We start from the raw sequence: 14325 nt of genomic DNA on the forward strand, positions 1-14325 counted from the left end.
TTTGCACCTAAGGAAAAAGAGCTGTGTCAGTGTAGAGGCGCCCCTGCACCCAAGAGCTGTGACCTTGTTGTTAATGCTGGCTGTCACCTGGCTAGGAATGGAGTTCAACCCCACCGGGGAGCCAGGCGCTTGGCCTTCCTGTATGATGGTATCACTGTCAAGGCCTGGCCCCAGTAGGCTCTTGCTCCCCACCACTTCCCACCTCCCTGTCTTAGGTTGGATTTGATCATCCATCTTGTCTGTTTTCATCTAGACTATAGAGATTTTTATTGAGTCGAATGGAGAGACCAGGGCTGGAACCAGAAGACACCTTAAGGTTACTTGGTGGGATCTTTGGGGTCCGGGTCTGTGTGGGGTCACAGTCAGAAGCATTCAGAGCCTCACGGTATAAATGTGAGAGGCAGCTGGGGTTAGAGAGGCCTGAGTTGGGTCCACTGAGAGAACACAGGAGCTCCATAAAACCTGGCTCCCAGCCCAGGTCTTCAATGGACACAGGTTCTTAACATCACTTGTACTGGGCTGCTATAGGTTCAAAGCTGTGGCTTCCCTCATGCAGCACTGGGGACCCTGTGCCAAACCCCAAATGCTATGGAAGAAATTACTCTCTCCAATAGTTGTTCAAGCTGGAGAACCACCGGTGTAGGAAAGCAGAGATCCACTGCAGCTGAGCTTAGACAATCATCTCTGGGAAGGTTTTTCAGAATTTTCCCCTTTGAAGTTGCTTAGCTCCCAGCTGCAGAGTTTCACATGGGACTTCTTTGGGGTCCAGCCTGCAATTGAGGATTTGGAAGAGCTCACCAGAGATTGTTCAGTGTGGAAAGCATGTGCAAGCACCAGCATGCTCCTGGGGTGTGTGTGTGTGTGTGTGTGTGTGTGTGTGTGTGTGTGTGTGTGTGTGTGTGTGTGTGTGTGTGTGTGTGTGTGTGTGTGTGTGTGTGTGTGTGTGTGTGTGTGTTTCTGTGTCGGTGTTTTGGACCTCATATGTAACTCTCCTGCCTCTTGGAGATGGTGGCTTCAAACTGCCAGACTCTAGAGATAAAGGCTTTTTCCTAGTCAAAATGTGTATTCACTCTGCGATTTGTACTAAAGATTGCTTTAATACCCTATTTGTTGAGCCAAATGTAGGCACTCACATAGCACAAATACGAACTCCTAAATCCTAGAAGGCTTTCCTGCCATATGCCACCTGGCAGGCATTATCGTAATCATCTCTTTGTTACCCACATGAACGAAGGACTAGTGTGGCCTTGGTAATTGAGCACCAGCCCCTTAAACATCCTGTGAGCTACTGCCAGCTCTGCTTCCCCAACCAAGAACCAAGAAGCCCTCTAAAGCACCAAGTACCAGCAGATTTCAGCTTCCTGTGGAGGTGCTACTGTGGATAACCATAGCTAGAAATGTGAACCACAGAGCAAGGGAGAGGATGCTGAATTGTATTTCCCATTTCTGAACGAAGAAGTCGGTTTCATCCATGAGAGGTCTGAACCCAAAGCAGATGAAGGACAAGGGATTCAGTTGTTGAACCTGAGAGTCAGTTATGTTGTAACAGACACTATATGAGATCCAGGAAGTGGTAAATCCAGGTTCTAGAGGATCTTCTGTCATGACCTGCGTTAATGGACATGAGTCAGGCATTCTCCCTTCCAGTGAGTCTCAACCTGTGGCCCCACCATTACCATTTACTCCACCTGAAAAATGGTTAGACATTCAGATTCTCTTTGCTTTTCTCTTCCCTTCTTTTTCTTTCTTTTCTTTTCTTCTCCCCATCCCCCGTTCTTCGCTCCCTCCTTCTGTCCCTTCCTCCCTCCTTCCCTCCCTCTTCTTTCGTTGGCAATACTTAAGTTTGAATTCAGGGCCTTAAACTTGCTAGGCAGGTGCTCTATCATTTGAGCCCTTTTTGCTTTTAATCATGTTTCAAATAAGTTTTTGCCTGGGCCTACTATACCACTCTTGTAGCTGTGATGACAAGTGCATACCATGGTACCCGACTTGTTAGTTGAGATCGAGTCTTCTAACTTTTTGCCCTGGCTGTTCCTGAACCATGCGTGACCCTCTCATCATTGTATGCAGAGTATCTGGGGTTAGAGACATATACCACCACTCCCATCCAGAGCAGCTAAGATGACAGGCGCCATTCATGGCCTTTAAAGATACAAATTCTTGATCTCACTTCAGGCTTAAATAAACTAGACATTCTGGAAGCAGTTCCGGCAATTGCTGTGTTACCAAGTCCCCCAGGAGGAGATCAGATGTGTGCTCAAATTTAAGCCCTACTATTTTCCATCAGAGGCTTGTTCTTATCATCTATAAAACAAAGGGCTGGCCTAGATTCTATTTATGGAACACCTCCATTTTCCAATGGCCGAAGAGTTAGGGCCCAGAATAGGTTCAGAGATTTTTCTATCTTAGAGCTTATAACTTTCCCTTGGATGGATGGTTGGAGTAAGTCAGTCTTGGATGATGGTTGGAATAAGTCAGCCAGAAAGCTGGCATGTAGGTGACAGAAGAGATCCCGATGCATAGGACTCACACACCAAACGACTTCAGATGCTGGCTGGAACACAATCCATGGTCTCCCATCTTCCACTCCCACAGCCTCCCTCCGGTGCCCTGGAATGGGACATAGCTATTCCCCTTCCCCAGTGAGCTGTCCATTCTGATTCACAGAGCCTGACATCCACAGGACCCAAGAATGGTGTCTTAGAAGGATGTACACAGGCTTTGCAGTAAAAGTAGGGGGACATTTTAAGCCATTTATCTAAGCTCTTGCAACTTCCATTCCAAGACAGGTGGAAAAAATAGCATGGATACAGAAAGGAAAATAAATCTGTACCCAAAGCAGCTCATAAATAAGGAAGGAGTGGCAGAGCCTTGGCTGGGTCCCAGAGTATTTTTGTCACTGTACAGAAGCTTCCAGATATTTCAGCCTGTAATCCTTTTTTCTTAACTACAATTGTAAATAACGACAAAAGACCCACAAACAACAACAACAACAACAGCCAAGAAAAGTAACCAAAACACTCATTTGAAGGAGAGAGGAGGGGCTGGAAGAATGAGAGCCAGAATCAGAAAGAGACGGAACATAGCTCATTCCCAACTAGAAAAGGTTAGTTTAGTTTTATGTAAAAATGCACTGATGTTTCATAATCTACATCAAAAGCAATTTTCAAATTAGCTTTTGTGTGGCAAGAGCCTGTTTGCTGGAGACAGTTAGGACATGGTTCATTGCATATATGAAGGACTTTGGTCTGGTTTCTGGTGTTTGTGGCGGGGGGGGGGGGGGGAGGGTTGGGAGGGCAGCAGAGAAATTACAGCTTTGATTAGAAAGGACAGATCTAGGCTTACTCTGCATGACACAATGCTGTTGACTGAGCAGCTCAAACTGAGCTAGAACTTGAGTCTGATGTTTGTTTGAAATTTGCTGGGAATTCCAACTGGTCAATCAGATGCTACAAAATTCTGCTTCAAAATCTGCACTCTGAGTTTACCCTCTGATTATGATTCCTGCTGGTTTTATATACATTAAGCAGCTTTGAAATTTTGAATGAGCTACAGGAACTCCAAAATGGCTCAGTTTTCTATCTTTCTTTCTTTCTTTCTTTCTTTCTTTCTTTCTTTCTTTCTTTCTTTCTTTCTTTCTTTCTTTCTTTCTTTCTTTTTTCCTTTCTTCCTTTCTTCGTTTCTTCCTTTCTTTCCTTTTTTGGTCAGTCATGGGACTTGAACTCTGGGCTTGGGCGCTGTCCCTCAGCTCTTCAGCTCAAGGCGAGCACTCTATCACTTGAGCCACAGCACAACTTCCGATTTTCTAGCGGTTTTATGGAAATAAGAGTCTCATGGACTTTCATGCCTGGGCTGGCTTTGTCAGATCTCAGCCTCCTCAGTAGCTAGGATTATAGGCGTGAGCCACCGGTGCCTGGCTGGCTCAGTTTTCTTGTTGGGAAAGGAAGAGAAAGTTCATGTTGACCCTGGAAGCATTTGATGAGGCCTAAGGGTTCGAATATGCAAGACACTTTACATAATACCTGCCACATCATAGACACAATTTTAGTAGCTCCACTTACTAACTTGAGGATGAGGACCTTACACATCAATTAAAGGGGGCCTTCTGCATCTGTGGGTTTCTCACCCACAGATTCAACCAGCTAGGGATTGAAAAGTATTTGAAAGGAATTCCATCTAGACTGAAGGTGTACAGGTTCTTTGCTTGCCATCATTCATTCCTTCAACTGTACAGTATAACAGCTACCTACACAGCACTCATGTTATATTGGACATCCATTGGGAATCTAGCAAAGGTGTAGAGAACATGGTGGAATTGAAACCCCTTGCTACAACTTCTTAAAGATAATTAAGAATAAAAAGTAAAGTATGTGGAGGATGTGTGCAGATGCTTTGCTATTATAGAGAAGGCACTTGAGCATCATGAGATTTTGATAATGGATGCAGGATCCTGGATCCATTTCTCCACAGATCCTAGGGCACTGCACTATGGTTTTCTTTTTCCTCCTTTTCGAAATTGTTACCATAAAGGTGATGGACAGATGAGTTACGGTTACATGGGTCAAGTGATAAGTACATTTCTTTTGGGACATTGTCACCCCTTCCTTTGCTCTTTCCCGTTTTTCCCTTCCATCCCCATCCACAGGTTGGAAGAATGAGAGCCAGAACCATTCCCAACTAGAAAAGGTTAGTTTAGTTTTATATAAAAATGCACTGATGTTTCATAATCTACATCAAAAGCAATTTTCAAATTGGCTTTTGTGTGGCAAGAGCCTATTTGCTGGAGACAGTTAGGACATGGTTCGTTGCAAATGTGAAGGACTTTGGTCTGGTGTCTGGTGTTTGTGGCGGGGGGGGGGTGAGGGTTGGGGGAGCATAGTGTCTAGTGAGTACCACTGCCCCATTTGTTCACCTTTTGTCCCTCTATTTCTGTGCTCTCCACTTTACCCTCCCAAATAAAGAAACAAGACAAAAAGGAAAGAAAACAAAAAAGCAACAAAATACCTCTTGTTTCCATTTTCTAGAGGTCACATCGATAAATATGATTTTATATGATCAGATATACATAGGCATTGTGCCTTTGAGTTCCTCTCCCCTAAGAATATCCTCCTTTGGTCTTGCTGTATGTGAATGTTTACAGTCCTGTAGCTATGTTGGTTTTTAACTGGAAGGATCTTTGGAGAACAGTTGTAACTTCTTTGATCACCCAGGTGCCCAAGGATGGGTGTGATTGATGCAAGGTATCTTCACTGGGATTGTAAATGCTAAACTCAAACAAGTTTGATGGTGGCTGAGCCATGGGGGTTTTACATGGTCATCTTCATCTACCTAGTGTTTTAGAGAGTTGTTGGAATTAGATTCAGAGAAATGTATTTTTCTCCCCTCATTTCCATGTGTATTTATTTTGGGATTACATTGATAAATCGATACTAGCAGTAGGTCTGAAATAAATGTCACGGTTTTCTCTTTTATGTCTGACGCCCTTTCCTTTACTGGCTGGCCTGTGCTTCGGGATGGCTCGTATTGATAAGCTGATGTCAAATAAACTTTTGTCCGTCTATGAAAGTCCAATGTTGGCAGTGCCAAAATAAAATAAATGCATCTGGCTTGTCATACTGGTAGGAAGGGGAAAAGTAGGGACAGGAGATGGATGGTTGAAATGCATTGTCTACAGAAGTCCTGTGTACTTGTTCACAGACAAGTAGGGAGGGCCGGGAGCTGGTGAACTTGGTTTCCTCGTCAGTCATGTGGATACCACAAGAGGACCAGGTGGCTGCGTTATTCTGAGTCTTCACACATGTCAGGTTCTCTGCAGTGGAAGCCCTCAGAAAGGCAACTTTTCTATGTCACTTAGGTTCATGAAAATCTCATGCCTCCAAGTACCAGTGTGTATACAATGGGAGAAATTCCACTAAACTCTACTAAATCACTCTGCCTAGGAGATCATTTAAGTACAAATGGCTCTTGTGGTGAATTCTCTGGTTGTCCATTTCCAATAATGGATATTGTTTCCCCTGTTACCGCTATAGTATAGGAGTTGGTCCTTCACCACAGTGAATGAGGCATGTCAAACCCAGCTGAACCACAGTGTGACACACTGTATGAGACACACCGTATGATTTATGCGCTCTCTCTCTCTCTCTCTCTCTCTCTCTCTCTCTCTCTCTCTCTCTCTCTCTCTCTCTCTCTCTCTCTCTCTCGTCATAGTATTTGAGTATTCTAAAAACTTTCCAACATTTTAATAAATGAATGAGGAGGAAATGTTAAAATGTAACATATTGTACTCAGTACTTTGGTACTGTTTGGATGTGGTGAACTTGTGTGGTTTTGAAGCAGGAGCTGTGGCCTGGAGCTGTCATTTATCAGCTCATAAGCAAGTTTTCAAATCAGCTTTAGGATAATAGTTTAGGTGTACACTTTAATAATATAGCAAAGTGTGGGTGGTTTGAACCTTACATAAGAAGGCCTTCCTGTACACAAATAAGAAAAAAAAATGCTGTTAGACTAGAATTTATCCCAGCATAAAAGAAAAGGAGGTGGGGAGGGAGGAAAGGAGGGAGAAGAACTCAAAGTGATTATTAAAAATGTAATAAAGAGTCAAAATGAAAATATGCAAGTTTTCCAGATTGTGAGGTGAAAGCAGTTGTCATTAATAATCGTTGAACAGTTTTAAAATATTTTTACACTGACAAATGACATGTGTGATTTTCTCATGTATAGTATATGTTGAAATAAATAAACATTGTGGAATAGTTAAATCTACTTAATTAACACATGCTTAATCTCAGATGGCTGTTATTTTTGTAGTGAAATTCGATACCTCCCCACCCCCAGCTCCTATTCAGCATAGAGCTAGAATTACAAGTCAGAGCAATTAGACAAAAGAAAGAAATGACAGTCATATATACAGGAAAGAAGGAAGTCAAGTTATTTGTAGATGATGCACTTTTATGTACAGAAAAATCCTAATGATGTCACCAAATACATGGTGAGAACTACTAGATAAATTCAGCAAACTTAGATACAAGTCCAATATGATAAAACACTGAAACAAGGACACAGGATGACCCATTGCAACCTTGATAACCACAATACAGTATATTGGAAATGAACTTTACAACTTTGGGGAGAGGAGAGGAGTGAGGGAGTTGGGAGAGGGAAGGGATAGTGGGAGAACACCAAGGGAGGGGGTAACAATGCTCAACAAGAAATGTACTCATTACCTTACTCATATAACTGTAACCCCTCTGTACATCTGTACAAGAAAATAAAATTGAAAAAAATGTGTAGCATTTCTACCTACAGTCCTCAACAACAAATTGCCTTTGACTCTGTGCAACACTGAGAATTGAACCAGTGCCTTGGGCATGCTAGGCACACTGTTCTACCACTAAGCTACATCCTCAGCCTTTGTTCTGCTGGCACAGGTTGTCATGATATGGAGCTCCCCCTCAGTCTGCCTCAGTCTCCCACATGCTGGGCTTACAGGAATATACCACAGCACCCCACTTGGATGTTCTTTTCATGTGTTCAACAGGAAAAAAAATGGAAAACATCACTTCCTCTCAATCATTCACTGTTCAGATCTGCTTTTCAGTGCAGTGTTTGGTGGGACTGGTTTTGATGTGTCCAGGCAGAGAGCTGTTTGTTGCCCGAAGAGCTGTCATAGTGTTCATTGATCAATTAATGTCATGCATGCACAAATATTTGTCTGAGCCAGGCCTGCTCTTTGGTTAGGCACATTGGTAACATTGGGCCATATGTGGAGTCCATCATGCCAGACACAATCCTCAGAAACATGCTAGTGTCAGCAGACTACACAGGTCAGACATGAGCGCAGTGCCTGTAGAGGCCTGGGGACTGTGTCTCCAAGACAGTTTACAAAGCCGATGGATAGGCGTGGCCAGACCGACCTTCATGCATAAGCTTGAGGATGGGTCAGATCCGGGAGTAATGGCTCCCTTCAGTCAGCTCCTGAAATGGATGCAGAGTCACTCCAGCCCAGATATTTCTCGCCCTGTGCCCCTGGCTTCACTTCAATGCAACTGCTGGAGATTGAACTTGCATGTTATTTTCTTTTCCTTGAAATGTGACGTGACTAAGGATGATCCTGTGTTTCGATCTTTAACTGGGTTTCCAGCCCTGGGTTATAAAAAGTGATTTAGCTGAGCCCACAGAGCTTGAAGAAGTTCCTCTGCCCATCCCAATAGGTTGACATAGTTGGTCATTGGGAACTTAACCTTCAGTCTTGAGGTGGGCAAGGTGCACCTCCACTGTCTCCCCCCTGCTGTGATTGGCAAAGTCTGCTGAAGAATTAACCTCACCTAGTACTTGATTTTTATTGCAGAATCATGTCAACCCTGCCATGGACTTCACCCAGACTCCTCCTGGGATGCTGGCTCTTGAGAACATGCTGTACTTCGCCAAACATCACCAAGATGCGTATATTCGGGTAAGCAAGCCCTGCTTCCTGCTAGAGTTCTAATCTCACACCTACAGGTACAGAGGTATTTGCTTTAGATGTGCAACTCCAAAGTTTTTGCCCCCATCCAACTAAAAAAAAATTGAAATTTATCATAGTTGATCTGGTAGTATGTAATAGGGATTTTTTTAAACTTTTGGATTTCTCCCTTCAGTGATGTTTAGAAAATTTTGTTGATATCAGGAAAATCTTTTAGATAGATTGCTATTGAGTTATGAAGAAAAAAGACATTTTAAATAACCAGGAAAAGAAACGAAGTGTTTACCAAAAATGTGCACAACCTTGGATTTCATGGAGAGCTCTTTAGACATATTAAAGTTAGAAAGAAGGCTCCAGTTCTTTCTAGCATGAGGTATTCTTCTATGTCTCGTGCTAAAAATGCAACCAAGTAAATAAAAAGCAAGAGGAAAATGGGAGAGGTGGGACGAGAGAAACTTCCCATATTTCCTAGCAGAGTAGTCACACTCCACTGACCAAGTTGTCTTACTGGTGTGGGGCAGGAGAAAGGGGAGGCCATTGCTGCTCCTGTGAAATAGCAGATCCTTCCTATGGACTGGGTGGCCCCCTGTCGGGAGGGCAAAGCATGAGTGTGGAGCCTCGGGTGCCAGTGACATAGAAGGCTTGTCCAGCAGGTGGCACAGCTGGGAGCCTGAGATTCATGATGCTGCCTCTTCTCTGCCTTCTGGGAGAAGAGCCAGGATGCAGAATGGATCCGAGTGAGATCCGGGAGGGGGAGACACAGATGGAACAAGGGCACTGCCTCATGGACGAGCTACCCTCATAATTCTGTAGAAATGTAGGAAGCATTTGATGAATGCATTGCCCCCAAATTAGAATCTGAGCTCAAAATCAGATTTGCTCATTCCAGCATGAACTCTGACATTGTCTCCTGCTCGGTTCTTTGTGGTACTGGCTTCCTAGAGATCAAAGTTTAAGACTTGAACTGTCCCTGACTCATTGCCTCAACCTGGGCAATTCCTCTTGTCTGGAATATTGGGAGACTTGAAGGCTTGAAGCTAGGACCACATTTCCCCAGTGGCATGTTTGAAACTTGGTGGGCATTATTTTTTTTTGGGGGGGGGGCTACCATGTCTAGCAGGGAATTAATGGTTACAATCTGTAATACAGGGGATCACCATGCAATGTCTGTGTGTGTGTGTGTGTGTGTGTGTGTGTGTGTGTGTGTGTGTGTGTGTGTGTGTGTGTGTGTGTATCTACCTAAGTAGACAGGTAAACTGACTATATTTTCTCTCTCCCTCCCAGCTTATCCCATTCTACAAGTTATCATTGTGTGTAGCTGAATTGTGTGCTATTGCCAGTAGCATGTCTAATTTTACTAGCAAAATTGAAGTTCAAACCTACAAGGGACTTGCTGTTGTGAGGCTACAGTTAGCCGCATGGTAAGGCAAGGTCCCCCTGTCCATGTGTTCTCCCATGCACCTGGGTCCTGCCTGTTCTCAGATATTCTCTTCATCCTAGTCCTCACAGCACCTGTGATTGCCCACAGCTGGCCCAATGGAAGAAGGGCAGTTTGGCTTTCCTGCATTTAGTGGCATCTCTCGCCTGACCTGGCTGGTATCCCTGTTGGGTGAGCTTTCTCTGGTGTCTGCCACTTTGGAAGAGCAAGAAGAGGAGCAGTATATGCAAATGACTGTGCACCTAGAGACCAAGGACAGATGGTAACTCCTGAGAAACCTGACGAAAAGGAGACTTCGGGCTGTGTCCATTGTATGCAAGGGTGACAACAGAGAAAACCCCAAGGGACACAGCCAGTTGTCCCACCACAGCAGAGCTGACAGCTTGCAAAGACTAGAAATTAGTCCCACTTGTGTTGGCTCCATTGTCCAGTAAGTGAATAGGTGCTTACAGAATTGAAGCATGTTGATGAAGTCAATTACTAGAATCTTTACTGTATACTTCTTTATTTGCATACTCAATTTAGAGATTGGCCTCTCTCTGCATTTCCCAGGAGGATCCTGATGTAGTTGGCTCAAGTGATCCTCATGCCTCAGCCTCCCCAGTAACTGGGACTCGGGGCCTGCACCCCTGCTCCCAGCTCCCTTCATGTAGCTTTACGGATGAGGAAATGGAGGTGTGAGAAACATCTTGTCATTCTGCAATGCCTCATATCTGAAGACATGATAAACATTCTGAGATAGATCAGACTGTTTATATTACCTAAAGTTTATTTACATCCAATGACTCTTAGCTATCCTAGCCTGTGAATGCAGTCCTGGCTTCTGATGGTGCCGTGGAAGTGAGTGTTATGCCTAGGTTGCAGGACCCCCACCAAGAAGACCACCGAGAGTCAACTTTACAGCTGTTTTGAGGTTGTATTTAGGCGGGCTGCAGCTCAGACCTCATCCTACACTCTGACACAGCGGAGCCTAGGAGAGCCCCAAGTTAAGGATTTGCAGGTCTTATAAAGGCATACAACCAGGTGGTTTAGCACCACGTATTGCTCTGCTCTGAAACGAGCAACAAATGGTCACTGCCTCAAGGACTTTAACCCTTCAGTGAGCATTCGCATGTTTCCAGTTATTTTCTCCCTCCCTCCCAGCTTATCCCATTCTACAAGTTAGAATGAGACACTTCAGCTCAAACATGGCATCTGTCTGGAGCTTATCATCATACAATTAGAGGTACCGATAACTGTTGTCTTAGGACAGAATTCCTTAAGGTACCTTCAGACAGTGTAGTTGAGTGAATGAGAACACAGGGTGATCATGAAAGTTGCCCATCAAATGCCTAGAAAAGCTGGGGTCATCCTCCAATCCCTGCTGTACAAATGCAGTAGAAGGCAATGTCACAGGAGCACCATGGCCTGACCTTTAAAAAACAAGTAATTGATTTTATTGTATTGTACAGATGCTGTACAGAGGGGTTACAGTTACATGAGTAAGGTAATGAGTACATTTCTTGTTGAGCATTGTTACCCCCTCCCTTGTTGTTCTCCCACTATCCTTTTCCTCCTCCACCTCCCTCACTCCTCCTCCCACCCTGAAGTTTTAACATTCATTTCCAATATACTGTCTTGTGGGGATCATTGTTGCAATGGGTCCTCTGATGTCCTTGCTTCAATGTTTTGTTATTCCCCTTACCCTCCCCAAAGTAGAGAAATGTATATACAAGATTCAGGGTACCAAAATCAAATGCAGTGACAACAGGGGAAGAACATAGAAAGGAAACCAAAAGATCACATAGTACTTTAAAATTACAACAAAGAAACATCACTTTTGCCCATATCTTGGGGTTCATTTCACTTAACACCATTTTATATGGTCATATGTTCATAGCTTTTGAGGTTTTCAGCTCACCTGATAAAATTATCCTAGATGTATAGTAATTATTTCAAATAAGGGAAACCATGAGACTTATATTTCTTTGGGTCTGGCTTACTCCACTTAATATGATTTTTCCAAGTCTTTCCATTTCCTAATAAATGGGGTTGTGCCATTCTTATTGATGGAATAAAATTCCATTTTATATGTATATATGATTACATATATGTGTGTTTATACATACATATATGTGTGTGTGTGTGTGTATATATATATATATATATATATATATATATATATATATATATATATATATATATATATACCACATTTTCTTAATCCACTCATCTACTGAGGGGCACCTGGGTTGGTTCCATATCTCAGCTTTGGTGACTAATGCTGCAATAAACATATTTGTGCTGGTAGCTTTACTATGGCCTTGTTTGTGATCATTTAGGTAAATGCCCAGAAGTGGGATCCTCATATATTACCCTGCCACGGAATGGCCTGGCCTTTTCCTGTATTTTCTGACTCAGTCTTTGTACTGATTCACTGAAGGGGCAACTGAGACTCAGAAGGTAAGAGACTTCACAAGGAAGTGGTTGGACTTTCCTTGTCTATAACAAGTGACTGAGAGAAACTGTTTCAAGGAGGAAAGGTGTGTTTTGGCTGGCTTCCAGCCTCTTCAGTCCAGGCTCGGTTGTGATAGGCTTGTGGTGAGTCAGACATCATAGCATCAGGAGTGAGCAATGGCAGAGGCTGCTTTCCTCATGCAGCCAAAGCAGGCTGCCAGTACAGGGAGGGTGGGCAGACATGCCCCTAGTGACCTATTGTACTAGGACAGAACTGCTTCTTAGGTTTCAGTACCTCCCCAGCCAGGTCCACAAGCAAAGGACCAAGTCTGCATTTCCTACTCAATCACAAACTGATAGAAGCTCTGCAATTCACCTCAGTTGCCTTTCTTCAGCCCTCACGCTGTGTGCATTCTCCCCAGCCATGCTGGAAGCACACAGAAACAAGTACAGACCACCAGTGGTACTGTCTGCACCTTGTCACAGTCCTCACATGCCATAGGGAAGATGTGTTGCCTGCACTTACTCCCAAACCCTAGTCCCTCCTAATTCAGTGGCTGTGTTTAAATTTTGTAAAAGTGTGCATTCAGAGTTTGTTCAAGACCAACTCATGTGAATATCGAGTTTAGAAGTAGTGACAAAAACACCTGTATCTAGGTCCTTAGGATGCTGTGGAAGGACGATCTCAGGCATGTGCTCTGCCTGGTTCTTCAGGACTTGCGAAAATGGCCACCTCAGCCATGCCTACAGACAGGTGCTGACATGCTGACACAGGTGTGGATGTGGTTGGGCAGCTTCCTGCAAAGAGAAGAATGACCTGTCAGTGCCCTGGTTGGGGAATATTTGCATCTGTAAATATTCCTGAGTGATGCCACAGAGGAGCCCCTTCAGTGAGCCCAGGCCTGGCTCTGTGGGACTGGATGGCATCAGTTGCCGTACACACTCAGATCATGAATGGACCAGATCCTTCCTTTAGGACAGAATTTACCTAGGAAAATGTTCTCGCTATTGCACAGGCACACATCACAGCTCTTCCCTACTATCCGGAGAGAAACAACCCACAGAAAGGGGTCACAATTTGGAGAATTGACGTTTTTCCTACTTGGATTGTAGGTTTTCAGGAGCTCTCATGTGAGTTTCAGTGGGAAACAGAATGGAAACAAAGGGGTCTGCTTTGGACCCAAGAGTTGGTATTTTCTGGCATGTTTGAGTTGAGAGAGTCATGAGAATGTGAGTAGAAGAACACTAAGAATTCTTCCTCACCGACTGTTCACACTGCGATGAAGAAATTTTCACCAATTGCAGGTGGTACTTGGATTGCCTGTCTTCCCGGTGTGAACCCCCTGGAAGGATCAGTAAAATGCCAGGTAAAAAGTCCTGACTAGCCGGATGCTGGTGGCTTTGCTTCCTTCTGAAATTCTCGCTATTCAGGTGGTTGAGCTCTGCAGACTCCATTTGAAGCCCGCACCCGCACAAAAGTCCAGGAGACTCATCTCCAAATCAACACCAAAAGAGCCATATGTGGAGCTGTGGCTGAAGTGGTAGAGCACTAACCTAGCCTTCAGCACATAGGCTCAGAGACAGTGCCCAGAACCATCACAAAAGAAAAGGCCTGCATGACAAACTTGTTTCCATAAAAGTTATTGAGTTGATTCTACTATCCTGGGGCCAAATAACTCAAGAGCAGATTGCAGTGAAGTTGTAATCACAGTCCATGATGGCCTGCAGAGTGATGGATACCTGGATGTCACTGAGTCACCACATTGATTCACAGCTGCAAGGAATCTGGGTGCACAGTAAGGCCAGGTCTGCCTGCTCCCCACCATATGCTGTCTAAAATGAGGCTTCTCTTGTCTTTTTGCAATCTGCTAACCTGGCTTGAGGTATTTAAGCTTCCATTTCAAATCTGGATCCCTAGATAATATACCAAATGGAGGTGTCACCAAGAACAGTTTCTGGAAAGAGTAAGATCTGTTTGTGCAGAAGTTCT

The 14325-nt window shown here is 44.0% G+C and overlaps 1 protein-coding gene across 26 annotated transcripts in view; it reads left to right on the top strand.

The window, feature by feature from the left end:
• Positions 1-14325, top strand: part of LOC138825660 (engulfment and cell motility protein 1-like) — an 84752-nt gene that overhangs the window by 55541 nt on the left and 14886 nt on the right. For 14 of the 26 annotated variants that reach the window (XR_011371464.1, XR_011371463.1, XR_011371471.1 and 11 more), the window contains one exon: positions 8348-8452. Coding sequence is in view for 2 of the 26 variants with exons in the window: in XM_070020333.1 (XP_069876434.1) it covers positions 8348-8452 (105 nt within the window). In the remaining 24 variants the exon portion in view is untranslated. The other 12 variants (XR_011371477.1, XR_011371479.1, XR_011371480.1 and 9 more) reach the window with 12 other exon arrangements.

Source organism: Dipodomys merriami, unplaced genomic scaffold (assembly GCF_024711535.1).
Source record: "Dipodomys merriami isolate MVZ:Mamm:240054 unplaced genomic scaffold, mDipMer1.0.p SCAF_1394, whole genome shotgun sequence".
NCBI lineage: Eukaryota > Metazoa > Chordata > Mammalia > Rodentia > Heteromyidae > Dipodomys > Dipodomys merriami.